We start from the raw sequence: 21,612 nt of genomic DNA on the forward strand, positions 1-21,612 counted from the left end.
ATACACACAAAGAGAGAGAACGACACAGAGAGTGCACTGCCAAGGATATTGTCGCCAAATTGAGACAAAGTAACAGAGAGAGGGAAAGAGCGCTACGCTGAGCAGACTTCTGGCAGTAACAGATTCATTTGTTTCATTTGGATTGGTCCTGGGACCCGTTTATCGATGCACTCACATCGTTTAAATTAATTCCCAATTTATATTGGTTATTTGTTACACCCCTAAAAAAATGGTTGTAAGAATGTGTGAAAGTTGAGTGGAGGGCTTATGAAGACGTTAAATGCCTTATCTCAACTGATTCCGTCAATTATGCTATTGACCAGAAGCTTTTTGTCGGCAAATAGTCTAAGTTTCTCACAAGTACCATTATTACTGAAGGACAAAGAATAGCTAAACATGTTACACTACACACCGTAGGAGGATTTGCTAACTGCTAAGATAAAGCTCAAGAATGTCAACAAAGGTGGGCAGATTGATCAAAATATCTATAGCAACCATACCAAAATATAGAATCAATACATGGTGGATACTATAGTGGTCAAAAAAAATATTTTGTGATTATAGAATAATCACAAAATATTTTTTTTGACGTTTTTGTTATTGTTTACAAAGTCAAGAAAAAGTCCCTTGGTACACGAGGGCTTAAGGCAGTGGTCCCCAACCTTTTTGTCTCATTTGTCATAAAGAAATACAATCATGTGTGCTTACGGACTGTATCCCTGCATACTGTATTGATCTATATTGATATATAATGTAGGAACCAGAAATATTAATAACAGAAAGAAACAACCCTTTTGTGCGAATGACTGTGAATGAGTGTAAATGGGGGGAGGGAGGTTTTTTGGGTTGGTGCACTAATTGTAAGTGTATCTTGTGTTTTTTATGTTGATTTAATTTTAAGAAATATACAGTATATATATTTTTTATTTATTTCTTGTGCGGCCCGGTACCAATCGATCCGCAGCCCGGTGGTTGGGGACCACTGGCTTAAGGGCAGAACTAGGGATGTCCGATAATGGCTTTTTGCCGATATCCGATATTCCGATATTGTCCAACTCTTTAATTACCGATACCGATATCAACCGATACCGATATCAACCGATATATGCAGTCGTGAAATTAACACATTATTATGCCTAATTTGGACAACCAGGTATGGTGAAGATAAGGTACTTTTTTTTTTTAAATAATAAAATAAGATAAATAAATTAAAAACATTTTCTTGAATAAAAAAGAAAGTAAAACAATATAAAAACAGTTACATAGAAACTAGTAATTAATGAAAATGAGTCAAATTAACTGTTAAAGGTTAGTACTATTAGTGGACCAGCAGCACGCACAATCATGTGTGCTTACGGACTGTATCCCTTGCAGACTGTATTTATATATATTGATATATAATGTAGGAACCAGAATATTAATAACAGAAAGAAACAACCCTTTTGTGTGAATGAGTGTAAATGGGGGAGGAAGGTTTTTTGGGTTGATGCACTAATTGTAAGTGTATCTTGTGTTTTTTATGTTGATTTAATAAAAAAATTATAAAAAAAAATAAAAAAAAAACGATACAGATAATAAAAAAAACGATACCGATAATTTCCGATATTACATTTTAACGCATTTATCGGCCGATAATATCGGCCTGCCGATATTATCGGACATCTCTAGGCAAAACCCAAAGGATTTAAATCAGAGTTGATAGTAAGAAATAATGATAATTGTTGTTTTTGTCTGATAGTAATTGTGATCAAAGATCTAGTTATTCGATGATCTTGAAAATTTGGAGTATCAGCATTGGTATGATCAATACTGCTCTTACAACTACTTGGCATTGGATCCATACCCAAATTGTATTACATTTTAACAGAAGTGTAATCAGCGATTAACATTGAATCAACAAGTAGAATAATAGATTTGACAAAAAGAATACAACCGGAAGTGACAAACTTTTTGGTACTGCATACGTCAGCAGCTAAGTTAGGAGCCTTTGTGCACCATTTTGAAATAGTTCTATTATGATTTATATGGCAAATGAATTATTTTGATGTACAGTATATCGTTATCGCAGGAGGCTGCAAAATATTCCGCAATATATATTTTAGGCCTTAGCGCATATCCCTACCACGAGCATTACCAAACTCTGAAACAGCTTTGTTAAATAAGTCTCTACCTTTGACAGTGAGATGGCCGTCTGTGTGCTGAGTAGGGGTTTGAGGGGACCAGCATTCGTTTGTGGTGTGCTGATCCGGGGAGAAACGTAGGACCTGGGCGACGAGGCATCTGATGTTAACGACATTGGCGACTGGTTCGACTGCTGAGCAACTAATGACAAAACAAATACAAGACCGTATAATCACCAAGCACAATAATCCAAACCTTACGACAAAGTTGTTAGGTTTTTATTACCTTGGCTGGAGAGTTGAGCAGCTTGAGACAGAATAGTAGTAATATTGAAAGCTGATGGTCCAGCAGTGAGGATTTTATGAAGCATCGACTGTAACGAAGCTTGTGTGACGGCAGCTGTCAGAACTACGGGAAGGAAAACACTCAAGTCACCTTTAAAAGCAATATTCGTCTATGAACCAAACACTAAGGAGTGGGGGCATTCATGGGTATGGGTTTCATGAATGGACCTCCCAGTGACTGTGACTGGTGCAGAGTTTATTGGTGTGGAGAGCGACGGCGAAATGTGTGCTGTGTTAAAACTGAAGGGCTGCTTTTGGCATGTCGGCAATAGTTTAAAAATAGAATCACACTGTCAGGATTCCACATTACTTACGAGACGTTGTTGGACAATATCACCTTAAAGCACTTGTTGCATTCATTTAGCACCAAAACGAGCATTGCTCGGTACTATTTTCAGTCTGGTTAGAACCGCCGACATCGGTGGTTTCATCATTGAACAGAATTTCAGTACCCATCCTTAATAATGTAACAAAAATAGCAAACACACAAACCTTCATTGATTTTTGCCATGTCCACACTTGCATTGTTGAGCTGCAGCGCTGTTTGAAGTGCTGGAAGAAGCTGGCGTAACAATGTGGGGTCTTGGAGAAGTGGAGGGGCGGGGGACTGCAGGACCGGGGAGACCGGGACCGTAGATGCTGATGATCCCGGAGTGCCTGACGATTGGTTTAAGCTTCCTGAGCCAGAGGATGAAGACTGCGTTGCATGAGTCGCTGTGGGCTTCTCTACCTGTGCTGACTCTGAACAAAACAAAAAACGAGCAGGTAAGAATTTTCAACTGTTCAGTCTTTAACCACTTGGATACAGTAAAAAATCAATATCATCATCAATAATTAAAAGCATAAGCATAATACAGTCTCAGTTCAATACCCATTGTTAGTGTCAAATCTACAGTATTCCGTCAAATGTTTGACCTTCTACAATGCATGACTTTGATTTAAGAAAATCTTGTTGTCAGAAGTGCTACTGACAGTTTGGTTATGTTTGGGTTTTCCTGTGTTTAGAATCACTTCCTGTCCTGGTGCTCTTGTTTTGTCAGTGTTTCCTTTTTGGTCCCTGTGCAGTGTTTCCCATAAACTGCCAAGATACATGTGGCGGTGGGGGCGTGGCTATGGGCGTGGTCACCATTACATCATCAGGTAATTTGCATAATTTACTACAATGATATGATTTTCTCTAAAAAGGCTCAAAAAATGTATACTTACTAATTAATAATAACAGTTTTGTTTTAAACGTCCATCCATCCATCCATTTTACAATATAATTACAACACTTTATGTACATATTTATATACAGATTTGAACAATAAGTTATTCACTGAAATATATTTATTAATTGTGGTTCTTACAAAAAATATATCTTATTAAATATAAAAGCTAAAATGTCTCTTAAAGCTCTGCCCCTTTAATTAGTGCATACTAAATAATTTAACTTTAGCCTACTACTACAACCGTATTATTTACCAGCAACATAAAGTGAAACAGAGGCAGAGGTGTCCTGCCACAGTCAGTAACAAATAAACAGAAAACAGTAGTGGTCAAATACAAATAAGGCAACAAGAGAAGTATCCTACACTTCTCTTTTGTAAAGTAAATCTGAACAGCCTATATGGGCATCTACATCAACTATATGATTTGCCTGAGAAGCTGGACAGGACAAAAAAAATAAATAAAAAAATAAAAATGTATTTGTTGCGGGCCGCCACAAATAAATGAATGTGTGGGAAACACTGCTGTGTTTTGCAGCACCTTTACTTGCTGTTCCATGTCCTGTCAGCACACCTGTTCCTTGTTTAATTAGTTTTATTTAGTTCCACCTGGGTCCCTGCTTGAGTGTTGGATCATTCTTGTTCTTCCTTTCGAGGACCGATGCGTCGTGTGCTGTTTTGTGGTTCCACGCTTCCTTGTAAGTAATAAATAGTTTTTATTACTTGCATTCCGCTACCGTTCTCTGCATCCTTGGGGTCACGCGCAAGCAACGCTCACCGCACCCTGACACTTGTTTTACTTTGGAACATGTCAACTTGTATTTTTTGTTTTTTTTATTAAGCATTGGTGATTTAGAAATAGCTAAAACACTGAAAGGACGTTAGTCACTAGCTAGCTCTGCAGTGCATTGAGGAAGTATTTGTTCTCTTGTCACTTTCAAATTTGCCGGGATTCAACATTCATTTTCAGGAAAGTATTAAAAACTATCGTCAGACAAAAGTATATCGTACATTGTCTATATCGCTCAACCCAACAACATAAAGCAGTCTTTCATAACCAGGGTTTCCCCTTAATGTAATTGAATGTGGCACACCGCCTCAGCATTTTGATTACCGCCACACTTTGAAAATAAGTGTTTTTTTTTACTTGAAAACAAATTAAAGTAATATAATATATTGCAGCCCCCAGAAGAAATCACAAAGTCCAATGCTATTTTTAACTTTTATTACCAATCTTAAGATTAACAAACTGAACAATTAGACAGGTTTACCTCCCGCGCGAACACTTTTGTCTCGCTCCCGCGCTTCCCCGGACACACAAACAACACTTCTTCATTCTCTGCCAATCACCTTTCAGGCACCGACGGTGTGTTTGTGACCATGGGAAAAATGTATATCAAATCCAAACCCCACAAACACAGCACATTCACACTAGCTGGTCGTTTCAGTGTGAATTGATATATATAGCCTATTTGCGCACTATTGACAAGTGAGGTAGTCAAAATGTGACCATCGGAAAAATACTTTGATCACTGAAAACCACACAATCGAAACCTGATGTAAACAAAACGCACTCCATGGTGACTGTCTGGAGGGTTCTCTGCAATGTGGACTTAATTTTTATATATATATATATATATATATATATATATATATATATATATATATATATATATATATATATATATATATATATATATATATATTGCAAATATACCCGCAGACAACCATCTACAAAATGTGCAAATGTTAAGAGGAGAGTGGCAGCTTTTAGGTAGATAAAAGTCCAACTAGAGCAGGGGTCACCAACGCGGTGCCCGCGGGCACCAGGTAGCCCGTAAGGACCAGATGAATAGCCCGCTGGCCTGTTCTAAAAATAGCTCAAATAGCAGCTGCCTCTATTTTTTAAATTGTATTTATTTACTAGCAAGCTGGTCTCGCTTTGCTCGACATTTTTAATTCTAAGAGAGACAAAACTCAAATAGAATTTGAAAATCCAAGAAAATATTTTAAAGACTTGGTCTTCACTAACTGACAAAGAAACAGATAACAGATTTGGTGTCCAGTTCAAAGTGTGACATGATTTATTAAAAAATTTGAGAGTTAACTTTTGTATTTTACATGAGTTATTATTTGTACAAACATGGTGCAAAGTAATTCATGATTTGTTAAAAAATGTTAGTGGCTAGCTAGTTAAAATGGGATATTGTGATTTCACAAGACTGTCTTAGAAGTGATCAATTGAAAATGTTCAATTTGAAAAATGTGCACTTAGAGAAAATATAAAAATAAAGTGTTGCATATTGATATTTATCTGTTTCTATATATATTTATTGTGAGAAATCATTAAGATGATCAGTGTTTCCACAAAGATAAATAGCATTAATTATTAATAACAACATAGAGTTAAAGGTAAATTGAGCAAATTGGCTATTTCTGGCAATGTATTTAAGTGTGTATCAAACTGGTAGCCCTTCGCATTAATCAGTATCCATGAAGTAGCTCTTGGTTTCAAAAAGGTTGGTGACCCCTGAACTAGAGCAACAATGCCAAGCAAGTGTGATGTCATGCTCGCGCAAGCGAGCCTCTTTTGTCAGCGACATAGAGGGACGGAAGTTAAGAGTCTCTAAACTCGACTACATTTTATATTAACACCAGAAAAAGATGCTGGATTTGTTGCTAAATGTTTTTAATTTTAAAAAAGTAATTAAAAGTCTAGAAACACTTGAAAAAATCTCAACAAAGTACAATGTACAAAAAGCAGCAACAATTGAAAATATGGCAAAACGATAAAATATATATGTTAATACTAATTCATAATAACAGATGTTTTAAATGTATGTAGACATTTTTGAGCCTTTTTTAAAGAAAATCATACCATCATAGCAAATTACTTGATGACCACACCGCTACAGGTATCTTGTCAGTTTAGGGGAAGCTCTGTAATCATAGGGCTGAACCCATTGTTAGGCCGCAAGCACTCCCTTGAGGCCCACATCGGAGTTATGCCTGCATTTAGATGGCCGCCTACCAGTGAAGTGTAGGGGTTTAACTATTTGTTTTAGCAACGATCCCATTAGATATTTGTGGTTGTCGGTACGATTCAGCAACAATCTCATTCTTTTAGAACGATTCGATTCGAAACAATTTAGTGAATTGAAATCAATTCAGTAACTTAAAAAAAACATCACACAGTGTGACTGTGAAATAAATACTGGATACTGCAGGTGAAGATTCTTATATTCCTGGTATTTTCTTGTAAGGGAATTATGTATAAATTAATTGTGAATACAAACAAGTAAACAATAATTAATAGCCAATGCATTCACATCTTATTTGAATAAAGTGCAACTAAACCTTTTCTGCTGACATTTTCAACGATCAAGCAAATGTCAATAAAAGCACAGTAACCAACATTTTTAAAGTACATTTACCTGCTAAATAAAGTTCCCCGGCCTGGTGTTCTGTCGATGTCTTACAGTATCTTATGGATGTGTTATTGCGGCAAAATTATTTGCAAACGTGTATGTCAATCTGTGCGTGTGTAATCCAATTCACGTGTGTGTGTACAAATGCGTGAAGACGACGTTTTCTGCGGAATATGCAAGTGCTGGCCACTCAACTTCCGCAGCGTCCGGGACCATGAGGGGACGGACAGCGGAGAGGGAGCACGCGTGAGCGAGGGACGGGGGAGAAAAGACCAGAGAAACTGAAATAAAAGAGACTGTCGAGCCTGAAAATGCCGGGTCATCCATTCTAAACGAGCCACAAAAGAACCCTGACATCCAACACTGCCACAACTGTGGGTCTGTATATCAATTGCTGTGTGCAATCATATCCGCGTGTGTGTGTTAAGTTATATGTCCGTATTAGATTTGTTAAGGGAAAAAAAAAAAAATCTATCCATCCGCATTATGATGTGTCTGTGTGTAAAAAAAAAAATATCCATCCGTATTATGATTTGTCTGTGTGTAAAAAATATCTATCTGTCCGTATTATGATGTGTTTGTGTATAAAAAAATATCTGTCTGTCCGTATTTTGCTTTGTCTGTGTGTAAAAAATATTTGTCTGTGTGTAAAAAATATCTGTCTGTCCATATTTCCATCGGCAAGTGTGCAAAACAACAATGTGTGTGTACGTATTTAAGGGTGTGTGAAGCAGGAACCCTCTTTTGGCCATCTTTTTACACGTGACCTTTGCGACACTTCTGCCATGTACGACTTGTCTGTACAGCGATTTCAATGTGTGAAAGGATGTCTGTAACTTCAACTTGCTTTACCTTATAGTCAACACTAGCCGCCACAGAAAGCAGTGGACAAGAGCCACAGCAAAACGAGGGAATTAAGAAACAACAAAAGTTGTCTAATGTGTGGGACCACTTCACACCAAAATCGAAGGACAACGCAGTAGTATGCAAACATTGCAAAGTGGAGGTCGCATACCACAATAGCACAAGTTTGATGCTGTAGCACCTATCGCGAAAGAATCCGATTGAGGGGCGTCCAGAGGCGAGGTAAGTCATCTATTATGAAATGTAAACGCAAAAGTTGTGTTAGTAAAATAAATGTTATTCATTATGATAACCAGGATGTGTTCTCTCCCTCCCGCCAAGTGATCAAATGCCACCCAAAGGTGTTGAAAACTAAATGCTGTCCTAGCTGTCGTGCTCAATTAGCCTTTCATTAGTAACCAAACGAAAGCAGTCGTGCAGTTATTCAGGAGCCTACATAAGAAATGCAATGTAAATGTTTTACTTCCCTTAATTGGAGTAAAATCATTTGCTTAAAGGGAAACTTCGGTTTTTTTCAACCTGGGCCCTGTTTTCATAATTTTTTCTGTATATGTGAGTGCTGGATAAAACATTTTTTGAGGTCGCGCCAGTATTGAGCAGGGCAGGCAGCCTCCAGCCCAGCTAACGCTCGTACACAGGGCAACTGGCTCTCGTCAAAATTCGGCCTATAAACATGCATTTTTTTCACACTGACAGGCTCAGATAGTTACAATGAGTGTCCGACAACATACTAGAAAGGAGAAATTAACGTATGTCTCTACCTTTAGCTGGAGATCGCTCTTTGTTGTGAGCTGTGTCCAAATCTCACCACGCTACAAATCTCGTTCCGAAATCTCGCGATAACTCGCGACAAAACACCGGTGGAAAAACAGTTACCTGACTGAGGTGAAGAGAGATGACTGAAGTGATTTTCTGTTGGATTACCGAAGACTGTTATTTTAGTTTTATAGAAAAGTTTGTTTGTTTGTCTGTCATGGCTGAATTTTTGCCTGATGTGGACGATTTGATTTGTCGCGAGTTATCGCGAGATTTCGGAACGAGATTTGTAGCGTGGTGAGATTTGGACACAGCTCACAACAAAGAGCGATCTCCAGCTAAAGGTAGAGACATACGTTAATTTCTCCTTTCTAGTATGTTGTCGGACACTCATTGTAACTATCTGAGCCTGTCAGTGTGAAAAAAATGCATGTTTATAGGCCGAATTTTGACGAGAGCCAGTTGCCCTGTGTACGAGCGTTAGCTGGGCTGGAGGCTGCCTGCCCTGCTCAATACTGGCGCGACCTCAAAAAATGTTTTATCCAGCACTCACATATACAGAAAAAATTATGAAAACAGGGCCCAGGTTGAAAAAAACCGAAGTTTCCCTTTAATATGCTTTCTTCTATTCTGAGGCTCGCAGGGCATTTTCGCCGACCTATCAGTTAGGCGTAAACAAACACATATAGCGGTTTGGCACGTGATTGATATGGTTTGATCCCGCGGAGTGTTCATGGCGTGCCTTTAGTTGTCAGTCACTTCTACGGGTTACGTGAACCGAACGGAAACACCATGAGGATTAAATGTTTATGCAAGATTGCGCTTTCTTGTCTGAGACGGCGTTATTGATGAGATGTAAGTTTAGCAGACGTGCGCTGAGGCTGCGTATCATCATGCTTCGCTAATTTATGTTGATCCAGAAAACAGCCGTGAACATTTTGGCTTCTATCTTTGACAATCAAATGTGACACGGAAATAAATCTACCGGTAAATTGTCCGCATTTTCGGTGCATCCCTACAATCAACCACGGACGCACTTCAGCTGTGCGTGTCAGCCTTCAATAATATAAATCAAAAACAGGCGTTTAGGAAAGAAAACACAATTAGGCCAAATACAACAATTGAGGGCACATCTTAACATGTATGATTAAACCTTAATTAAGCAAAATATGATTTATTCGAATAATCGATCGGGATATTCGATAGAATACTCGATTACTAAAATATTCAATAGCCACAGCTCTAAATACCAGCAATAGTAACTTTATTTTATTCATTAGTACCAGTAAACCCTCCAGTAACAGCCAGAGAGACTAAACAGGCATAGCAGCTCCAATCTATGAGCCAATGTTCTAGGCTGTTGCCCCTTCAACTTGACAATGACTTGCTGTTGTTGTTGGAGTGCTGGCAAAAGGTTTCTCTTCTTTTTACAGAAACATCTGGCTTTCATAATATCCAATTAGTTACACAGGTGTGATGACAGAGTTCAGAGGCAGCAGCTTTTGCAAAAAATGTACCATGCTAAATGCAGTTGGTGTTTAAACGGCAAAAAATTATGTCATTCCTGCTGTTAAAAGGAAGACTCAACAAACATGTTTTTACAGTGTTATTGCAGAAACCTAAAAATTTTGTTTTATTTGCCACAGATTTAGTTTGTAAACAATGCCCCTTGCCCCTAGTATAACAGATTAATAGCTACTTAACAATAATCTACAAACCAAAACATTATTCAAGACTATTCATACTACTCAACTATGATGAGAATGCCGTGTTATGACATTGTGTGCATCTGCCAAATGAACTGTGCCTTGAGCGATGTGTAACTCTTTAAAAGCACATAGAGACATGCTAGTATTGACGACTTAAAGCACTTACTTGTTGCTGAAAACCTAGGGGGTGCTGATGTCTGCATAGCCTCCCTTCTATAGTCCCTGTCCTTTGGGAAACTGTTGACAACTGCGCTTTGTTTTGTAGTGTCCTTCTGCCGCTGTTCTCTGCAGAATAAGAGCCCATGTAGTCATCAGTTGTGCATGCATTTGATAGAATGCACACAGTCAAGTGTTTGGGGAACATGGATAATTTCTACCTTTCCAGCCATTCTTTGGGCTTCTCCCACTGGGACACCTCTGTTCGGCAGTTGTAATAATATTTCTTCCCAGATGAGCTGATGTGCTCTGACCAGTCATCCCCCGGTTCATGAGGCTAAGAGAAATATAACAAAGGACCAGGTTCAGACTGGCAGCAAAAGTCAGGGCATGGATTTTTTTAAGGGTCTGATGCAAGAGGTTGCAACGTCATTTGGTGTTGCTGGGTGGTTTGCACACTTTCTGAATTAAAAGGTGGATTCAACATAGACAATAAATGAGTAATTAAGGCTGTGTACCCGTTTCACACTTTTATATAAATGGCAGTTTTTCCTCTGACAAAAATTATCAATTATAGAAATATATGATGATATGGCAGAGGCAACACTCACTGTGTCTGATGTTTTGCTGGGGTTCGAATGTGAGTTGGAGCTATGTAGGGTGCTGTGGTTGTGAGAGTTCTCATGTGGAGAATGACTGGTCCCTGTAACACAAGACAGAGGAGATGTTAGTCTTCAAAGAACAATTATGGGTTGAAAGAGGATCTTTTGTCGGAAAACATTCCAGTTCCTCTAATACCAATTTTGCGCCCAATTTTACCTTTCAGAGCAGATCATCTCTTCACGTGCATGGGTGTGCGTACAGATTTGAGTTTACATTTTTGATAAATTCACCTGGATAATCTATATATTATTTTACATCCTCTGCAAAACATGATGACTGGTATGAAAAAAGTTTGCCGTGTATGAAGGATCAGGGGCTGTGATGCCAAGAAGAGCCACACTGTGTTATGACACATGTTGAGCATTTGGCAGCAATTTAAAAGAAAAAGTACAAACAATCTCATGGAACATCTGACAAATAAAACAGCAAGTACCCCCCATGGTGTGAGGAAGCGCCTGTACTTTAGTCGACCCGCAGACGGGCAATTAAGACGACATACAACTTCCTGTCAAAACCTGACATCTGCAGCTGTGTGAGTGGCCCGTATGGAAAGCAGTGTTTCCCACAGGACTGCAATGCATCCACAGCATTGTGTGTGTGTGTGTGTGTCAATAAATGACGCCATTGTCTAATCTGCAGAACTGGTCATGACGTATGTAAGTGTGACGGTTGTCTTGAAGAAAGAAATTAGTTTTCTAAACATGTTTAGAAATTTGAATTACCTTTCCTTTGGTGTTTTATGTTTTAAACCTGTCGGTTCTTTTAGATCGTTGAAAAGATCAATACGTGCCCTCATGTTAGTCTCCAAAATTGTTCAATTGCTTGGGTTTACATGACGTCACGTGCAGCTCATTAAATATGCGTGGTGGTTCTGCTAGTGTCTCTATGCAATGGGGACTAGGCACCATTGAGCCATTTTTTCAAAGAAAAATATCCCATGCTTGCGTTGTTTTCGGCTGTACGAACTGTTCAAATTGCGAAAAGGATAAACGTTTCTTCAGAATTCCTCAATAGGCAATAAAGAAGGGCGGAAAACTGCAAGTTTTACGAAAGACGACAAGTGAAGTGGCATGCACTCCAGTCAAAGAACGCACAAGTTTGCAGTCATCACTTTGTTGAAGGTTTGTTATATACAGTACAGGCCGAAAGTTTGGACACACCTTCTCATTCAATGTGTTTTCTTTATGTTCATGACTATTTACATTGCAGTGTTTCCCATAAACTGCCAAGATACCTGTGGCGGTGGGGGCGTGGCTATGGGCGTGGTCAACATGACATCATCAAGTAATTTGCATAATTTACTAAAATGATATGATTTTCTCTAAAAAGGCTCAAAAAATGTATACTTACTAATTAATAATAACAGTTTTGTTTTAAACGTCCATCCATCCATCCATTTTACAATATAATGACAACACTTTATGTACATATTTATATACAGATTTGAACAATAAGTTATTCACTGAAATATATTTATTAATTGTGGTTCTTACAAAAAATATATCTTATAAAATATAAAAGCTAAAATGTCTCAAAGCTCTGCCTCTCTAATTAGTGCATACTAAATAATTTAACTTTAGCCTACTACTACAACCATATTATTTACCAGCAACATAAAGTGAAACAGAGGCAGAGGTGTCCTGCCACAGTCAGTAACAAATAAACAAAAAACAGTAGTGGTCAAATACAAATAAGGCAACAAGAGAAGTATCCTACACTTCTCTTTTGTAAAGTAAATCTGAACAGCCTATATGGGCATCTACATCAACTATATGATTTGCCTGGGAAGCTGGACAGGACCAAAAAAAAAAAAAAAAGTTTTTAAATTAAAAAAAAATAAATCTTTTATTTCTTTTTTAATTTGTGGCGGACGTAAATTTTTCGTGGCGGGCCGCCTCAAATAAATGAATGTGTGGGAAACACTGCATTGTAGATTGTGACTGAAGGCATCAAAACTATGAATGAACACATGTGGAGTTATGTACTTAACAAAAAAAAAAGGTGAAATAACTGAAAACATGTTTTTATATTGTAGTTTCTTCAAAATAGCCAAAATTACTCAGATTACTTCTTTGCACACCCTTGGCATTCTCTCGATGAGCTTCAAGAGGTAGTCGCCTGAAATGGTTTTCACTTCACAGGTGTGCCTTATCAGGGTTGATTAGTGGAATTCCTTGCTTTATCAATGGGGTTGGGACCACCAGTTGTGTTGTGAATGAGAAAGTGTGTCCAAACTTTTGGCCTGTACTGTATGTATTTTTAATATACAGTACTTTACTCGTTTAGTACTTTCCATTGCATTATCTTGATATTGTTTGTATTTACATTTTTAACAAACATAAACTTGTACCAGATACTTTTGTCAGGAAAGGTTCTACAGCTCCCCTCTTGTTTAGTCGGTACATATGATAACTGGACTACAATTTGTCCAGGTCTTCCTGGAAAATCCAGAGGCGTTCCCAGACCAGCCGAGAGACATAGTCTCTCTACTGTTTCCTGGGTCTTCCTTGTACCGACCAGACATGCCCTAAACACCTCCCCATGGAGGCGTCCGGGGGGGTTATCCTGACCAGATGCCCGAACCACCTCAGTGTTTCCCACACATTCATTTATTTGTGGCGGCCCGCCACGAAAGAATTACGTCCGCCACAAATTTAAATAAATAAATAAATAAATATTATTATTATTTTATTTGTTTTTGTCCTGTCCAGCTTCTCAGGCAAATCATATAGTTAATGTAGATGCCCATATAGGCTGTTCAGATTTACTTTACAAAAGAGAAGTGTAGGATACTTCTCTTGTTGCCTTATTTGTATTTGACCACTACTGTTTTCTGTTTATTTGTTACTGACTGTGGCAGGACACCTCTGCCTCCGTTTCACTTTATGTTGCTGGTAAATAATATGGTTGTAGTAGTAGGCTAAAGTTAAATTATTTAGTATGCACTAATTAAAGGGGCAGAGCTTTAAGAGACATTTTAGCTTTTATATTTTATAAGATATATTTTTTATAAGAACCACAATTAATAAATATATTTCAGTGAATAACTTATTGTTCAAATCTGTATATAAATATGTACATAAAGTGTTGTAACTATTGTAAAATGGATGGATGGACGTTTAAAACAAAACTGTTATTACTTAGTAAGTATACATTTTTTGAGCCTTTTTAGAGAAAATCATATCATTGTAGTAAATTATGCAAATTACTCGATGATGTCATGGTGACCACGCCCATAGCCACAGGTATCTTGGCAGTTTATGGGAAACACTGCACCTCATTTGGCTCCTCTCGATGTTGAGGAGCAGCGGCTTTACTCAGAGCTCCTCCTGAATGACAGAGCTTCTCACCCTATCTCTAAGGGAGAGCCCTGGCACCCGACGGAGAAAACTCATTTTGGCTGCTTCTACCGGTGATCTTGTCCTTTTGGTCATAACTCAAAGGTCATGACCATAACTTTGGAATACAACTTCATAAAAATGTCAAGACTCACACAAACCTTTCTGGGTAAACCTCTACCATATATAATGAGATATCAGCTGACGTAACTACTACAAAATAAGCCACTGCAGCAAGGTTCCTTCCAGTTAAAATATACTGTAGGAATTTGAAACACCCTTAGCCGTTTAATTATTCAATACAAGAAGAACACTGTAAGAATTTTGGGTTATTCACAGCTTTATTTTAGTGTACATTCTGTTTGCATTGCAGTTGTAGTGCAAATCGAACAGATTGCATTCAGAAAATGTATTATTTAATTTCCCAATTCTTCCATGGACGCACTGTACTAATGTGGAAGTTACATCAACCAATCATGTCTCATTAGCGTGTGGGTGGCGTCATTATCCTTATGTGAATGATGTAATGCTATAAAACCGGTATCGTGATAGAGATGTGCTCTTCATTCCCTGAGGTGTTTGTAAACAACGTCAAATTACTGCTGACGTTGCTAGGTGTTGTGGGTTTACTCATTTTGCAAGAAGTCTATTGTAGTAGGTGCTTTCTGAGAAGGAAAAGCCAGAATGCCTATCGAGTGATGGCTGTCACAGCTTGGGCAGAACAAAATGCATGAAAGCATTTACTCTGCAAAATGACTAACCGGAATAAGTTTGTGCAGCCGGTCCTTGTATTGTTGTTCTTAGCTCTTTTTCCCAGTAGATGCAATAATTTCACATACAAGGGAGATCAAATTGGCAAACCAATGTTGCGTCTTTACAACCATGTTATTGGCAGCGCTTTTCATCCGTCAAAAAAACTGAGACCAAGTTTTGCTGAGTCATTATGTCACAAAGTTCCTAAATTTTCCAGCTAATCATTGAAAATGTTTAACAGCAATTATAATGTGTACTGTGGTACAAGATGCGGCTGTTAGACTCTTGACTAAGACAAGAAAGTTTCATCATATATACTGCCGGTACATTCAAGGTGCGATTTTAAGGTTGTGTTTCTTACGTATAAAATATTAAGCGGTTTAGCACCATCTTATCTTGCCGATTGTGTTGTACCCTATGTTCAGTTTACTTTTGTATACACAATAAACCATTACAACATCCGGATTTGGAGCAATGTTCACGGACTCCATTATTTGGCTTGTTAGATTCCCGTCGCAGGGAAGCGATGATGGTTGAGGAAAGAGTTGTTTGAGGTTGGATGCTGGAAAATGTCCGATGCGTTCCAACAGTCAGCCTTTTAATGCATTGTTGCAGCGCGATGATTTTTGTGCACGTCATGCATCGCGCGTTTGCAAGACGAGCGAGCGTCGTGTGTGTGTGTGTGGCCATGCTCGGGGGGTGTTGTCGAGATCGGTGGGACGTAAGGTTAAAGAGAGGTATGGCGTGCGGGTGTGTTCAAGGGTTATGATGTGTGCCTGTTGGCGGGTCTGTTGGTCAATCTCCAGGTGGGGCTTGTCACTGATGTCATATTAATACTTTTTTTTTTCTCTAATAATTTTGCGATCGACCAGTAGACCGCTTGTCCCTTTTGGACAAGCGGTAGCAAATGGATGGATGGTAACAGACACCTTCAAAAGCAATATGTAACATGTTTTATATACACACTGCAAGTATATATATAATGTAGTAACAGACACATTCATAACAATATGTAATATGTACAATATACACACTGCAAGTATATATTTTAATGTAGTAACAGACACCTTCATAACAATATGTAATGTTTTATATACACACTGCAAGTGTATATATACATAATGTAGTAACAGACACCTTCATAACAATATGTACAATATACACACTGCAAGTATATATATAATGTAGTAACAGACACCTTCATAACAATATGTAATATGTTTTATATACACACTGCAAGTATATATATAATGTAGTAACAGACACCTTCATAACAATATGTAATATGTACAATATACACACTGCAAGTATATATATAATGTAGTAACAGACACCTTCATAACAATATGTAATATGTACAATATACACACTGCAAGTATATATATAATGTAGTAACAGACACCTTCATAACAATATGTAATATGTACAATATACACACTGCAAATATATATATAATGTAGTAACAGACACCTTCATAACAATATGTAATATGTACAATATACACACTGCAAGTATATATTTTAATGTAGTAACAGACACCTTCATAACAATATGTAATATGTACAATATACACACTGCAAGTATATATATAATGTAGTAACAGATATATGTAATATGTACAATATACACACGGCAAGTATATATTTTAATGTAGTAACAGACACCTTCATAACAATATGTAATATGTTTTATATACACACTGCAAGTATATATATAATGTAGTAACAGACACCTTCATAACAATATGTAATATGTTTTATATACACACTGCAAGTATATATATAATGTAGTAACGGACACCTTCATAACAATATGTAATATGTACAATATACACACTGCAAGTATATATATAATGTAGTAACAGACACCTTCATAACAATATGTAATATGTTTTATATACACACTGCAAGTATATATAATGTAGTAACGGACACCTTCATAACAATATGTAATATGTACTACATACACACTGCAAGTATATATATAATGTAGTAACAGACACCTTCATAACAATATGTAATATGTACAATATACACATTGCAAGTATATATATAATGTAGTAACAGACACCTTCATAACAATATGTAATATGTACAATATACACACTGCAAGTATATATTTTAATGTAGTAACAGACACCTTCATAACAATATGTAATATGTACAATATACACACTGCAAGTATATATATAATGTAGTAACAGACACCTTCATAACAATATGTAATATGTACAATATACACATTGCAAGTATATATATAATGTAGTAACAGACACCTTCATAACAATATGTAATATGTACAATATACACACTGCAAGTATATATTTTAATGTAGTAACAGACACCTTCATAACAATATGTAATATGTACAATATACACACTGCAAGTATATATATAATGTAGTAACAGATATATGTAATATGTACAATATACACACGGCAAGTATATATTTTAATGTAGTAACAGACACCTTCATAACAATATGTAATATGTTTTATATACACACTGCAAGTATTTGTATAATGTAGTAACAGACACCTTCATAACAATATGTAATATGTACAATATACACACTGCAAGTATATATATAATGTAGTAACGGACACCTTCATAACAATATGTAATATGTACAATATACACACTGCAAGTATATATATAATGTAGTAACAGACACCTTCATAACAATATGTAATATGTTTTATATACACACTGCAAGTATATATATAATGTAGTAACAGACACCTTCATAACAATATGTAATATGTACAATATACACACTGCAAGTATATATTTTAATGTAGTAACAGACACCTTCATAACAATATGTAATATGTACAATATACACACTGCAAGTATATATATAATGTAGTAACAGACACCTTCATAACAATATGTAATATGTACAATATACACACTGCAAGTATATATATAATGTAGTAACAGACACCTTCATAAAAGCGTGTTTACGTCCATTTTGTTTTGAGCTGTTTAAAAGAGCACTTCCTATGTTTAAAAACATGTCATTAAAAGCAAACTAGTTGTCCAGTCACGGTAATAAAAACGTGAAAATTGTCTGTCTAGTATACACTTATTAATGATGAAAAATTATATTTCTGCGATTATCGCAATTAATTTTGAGTTAACTATGAACAAACTGCGATGAAATATTGTATTAGTTTGACAGCATTAGATGTAACTGTACAAAGATAGTTTCAGCCTTTTATTTCTCAACTACGGCGTGGCGAAGTTGGTAGAGTGGCCGTGCCAGCAATCGGAGGGTTGCTGGTTACTGGGGTTCAATCCCCACCTTCTACCATCCTAGTCACGTCCGTTGTGTCCTTGGGCAAGACACTTCACCCTTGCTCCTGATGGCTGATGGTTAGCGCCTTGCATGGCAGCTCCCGCCATCAGTGTGTGAATGTGTGTGTGAATGGGTGAATGTGGAAATACTGTCAAAGCGCTTTGAGTACCTTGAAGGTAGAAAAGCGCTATACAAGTATAACCCATTTATCATTATAACTAACAAAAGTTGTTGACGATAATAAAAAGACCACATTATTTCCGTGTATTCAACAAGGATACGTTTCGGAGCGCCTCACCTCCGTCTCGGTCCCTGGCGCGGTGTGCGTGGACAGCCTTTGCCCGGCCGTGTCCCGCGCTGTCAGTGTGTTTGTTGTCGGGGCTGTCGGACCTCTTGAGCACTTTGCAGGGAGGAGTGACATCTGAAGGGTCTCGCATCTTCTCATGTCGGTGCTCCCCTCCCGGGTGGCTCTTGGATGAGTACTTGAGAGTCTGACAGAAGTGGGGGAAATTGATTATTATTACTATCAGGCATCTACTAGCCTCAGTATAACATCAGGTGTGTTGTGCTTATTCACAACAGTTAACTACTTTAATATGCACGTGTCAATACGTCCATTTAGATTTTGTAAATCAGTGTTTTTCAACCTTTTTTGAGCCAAGGCACATTTTTTTTCATTGAAAAAATACAGAGGCACCCCACCAGCAGAAACGTTAAAAAATTAAACTCCACCGGGCTGTCTTTTTTTTGGTTGTTTGTTGTTGTTTTTCTGTGTGTAGTGCTTTAGTTCATGTCTTGCACTGTTATTTTGGTGGCACTTCCTGTTTTGTTGGTGTTTTCCTGTAGCAGCTTCACACCTTCCTTTGAGTGCTGACCCCTGACCTGCTTTGTATTGGCAAACAAGACTATTTCAGTTGTGCGGACGCCATCCTTCTTTGTGGGTACATTGTTGATTGTCATGTCATGTACGGACACGCACTGTAAGTTTTTGCTGTCGTCCAGCATTCTGTTTTTGTTTACTTTGTAGCCAGTTCAGTTTTACTTTCGTTTTGCATAGCCATCCCTATGCTTCAGTGCCTATTTCCTAGCGGGACTTGCCTTTTGTTCATTTTTGGTTTAGGCGTAACATACCTTTTTACCTACACACTGTCTCCCGCTGTGCTCTGCATATTGGGATCCCTACAAACCATCCTCGACGCGTTCCGACTTCTACAAAGCAATGAACTACCTGCTGCCGCCTACTGATATGGAGTATTACATGGTTACCCAGCCGATCTCTATACAGCACAGACACTAACTAGACCAGGGGTAGGGAACCTATGGCTCTAGAGCCAGATGTGGCTCTTTTGATGACTGCATCTGGCTCGCAGATAAATCTTAGCTGACATTGCTTAACACGATAAGTAATGATTAATTCTGTTGGTAATCACAGTGTTAAAAATAACGTTCAAAATATAAAACGTTCTCATGCATTTTAATCCATCCATCCGTTTTCTACCGCACCTGTTCAAGAAGTCGCATTAATGGTAAGAAGTATTTTATTTATTATTGGTTAGCTTCAGAATAACAATGTTATTAAAAAGAATAAGAGACTTATTATACTCTAAAAATGTTAGTCTTACTAAAAATACACACATTTAGTTGTATTCAGTGTTAAAAAATATTTTATGGCTCTCACGGAAATACATTTTTAAATATTTGGCTTACATGGCTCTCTTAGCCTAAAAATGTTCCCGACCCCTGAACTAGACAATGGCACATTATTTGCAGATTATAATTATTGATTTGCAAATAGTGGAGGAGTTCAAGTACCTGGGAGTCTTGTTCACGAGTGAGGGAAGAGTGGATGGTGAGATCGACAGGCGGATCGGTGCGGCGTCTTCAGTAATGCGGACGCTGTATCGATCCGTTGTGGTGAAGAAGGAGCTGAGCCGGAAGGCAAATCTCTCAATTTACCGGTCGATCTACGTTCCTATCCTCACCTATGGTCATGAGCTTTAGGTTATGACCGAAAGGACAAGATCACGGGTACAAGCGGCCCAAATGAGTTTCCTCCGCCGGGTGGCGGGGCTCTCCCTTAGAGATGGGGTGAGAAGCTCTGTCATCCAGGGGGAGCTCAAAGTAAAGCCGCTGCTCCTCCACATGGAGAGGAGCCAGATGAGGTGGTTCGGGCATCTGGTCAGGATGCCACCCGAACGCCTCCCTAGGGAGGTGTTTCGGGCACGTCCGACCGGTAGGAGGCCACGGGGAAGACCCAGGACACGTTGGGAAGACTATCCCCCGGGAGGAGCTGGACGAAGTGGCTGGGGAGAGGGAAGTCTGCGCTTGCCTGCTTAGGCTGCTGCCCCCACGACCCGACCTCGGATAAGCGGAAGTAGATGGATGGATTTGCAAATAATATTTTTTGGGACCAATTAGTTGAAGTTGCATAATTTCCCACGGCACACCGGACAATATCTCAAGGCACACTAGTGGTTGAAAAACACTGTTGTAGATCATGTGTGGCATATGATCCATTTGGCTCTTTAATCGAAACATGCCATATAGGGATGATGTTCGTTAAGAAATTATCGAGTTTGAGCCCATTATCGAATCCTCTTATCGAACCGATTCCTTATCGAATCTCTTATCGAAACCAGGTAGGCTGTTGTGTGTGCACTGAGTTCCAAAAGCCATAGGGCAGCACGCTGTTTATATGGAGGAAAAGCGGACGTGACTGAGGACAGCATGCGGCCGTTATAGGGTGAAGGTTTCAGGTGAGAGAGGACGCTAAAGGCACGCCCCCAGTGAGCATATAGTGCTGCTATCTGCGTTGTAAATAAAAAAAATTGCCGACAAACACCAACATGGACGAGGTGCCGCTCACTTTGGACATCCTGGTGAAGCACACTGGAGAAGAAGGGGACCAGCACGGTAGCGAATCGATACGCACAACGGAGCAAGAGAAGTCGGCTTTTACTGTTGTGCTAGCT

At 38.2% G+C, this 21,612-nt stretch overlaps 1 protein-coding gene across 2 annotated transcripts in view; it reads right to left on the minus strand.

Annotated features, from left to right (window-relative positions):
• waca (WW domain containing adaptor with coiled-coil a) overlaps positions 1 to 21,612 on the minus strand; it is a 44,956-nt gene that overhangs the window by 20,807 nt on the left and 2,537 nt on the right. For both annotated transcript variants that reach the window (XM_062021740.1, XM_062021739.1), the window contains exons 3-9: positions 18,939 to 19,131; positions 11,198 to 11,289; positions 10,808 to 10,923; positions 10,597 to 10,715; positions 2,958 to 3,206; positions 2,407 to 2,529; positions 2,171 to 2,322 (exon numbers count right to left, since the gene is read on the minus strand). In XM_062021740.1, the coding sequence (XP_061877724.1) occupies positions 2,171 to 2,322; positions 2,407 to 2,529; positions 2,958 to 3,206; positions 10,597 to 10,715; positions 10,808 to 10,923; positions 11,198 to 11,289; positions 18,939 to 19,131 (1,044 nt within the window). The remainder of the gene's footprint in view (positions 1 to 2,170; positions 2,323 to 2,406; positions 2,530 to 2,957; positions 3,207 to 10,596; positions 10,716 to 10,807; positions 10,924 to 11,197; positions 11,290 to 18,938; positions 19,132 to 21,612) is intronic.

This window comes from Entelurus aequoreus, linkage group LG15 (genome assembly GCF_033978785.1).
Source record: "Entelurus aequoreus isolate RoL-2023_Sb linkage group LG15, RoL_Eaeq_v1.1, whole genome shotgun sequence".
NCBI lineage: Eukaryota > Metazoa > Chordata > Actinopteri > Syngnathiformes > Syngnathidae > Entelurus > Entelurus aequoreus.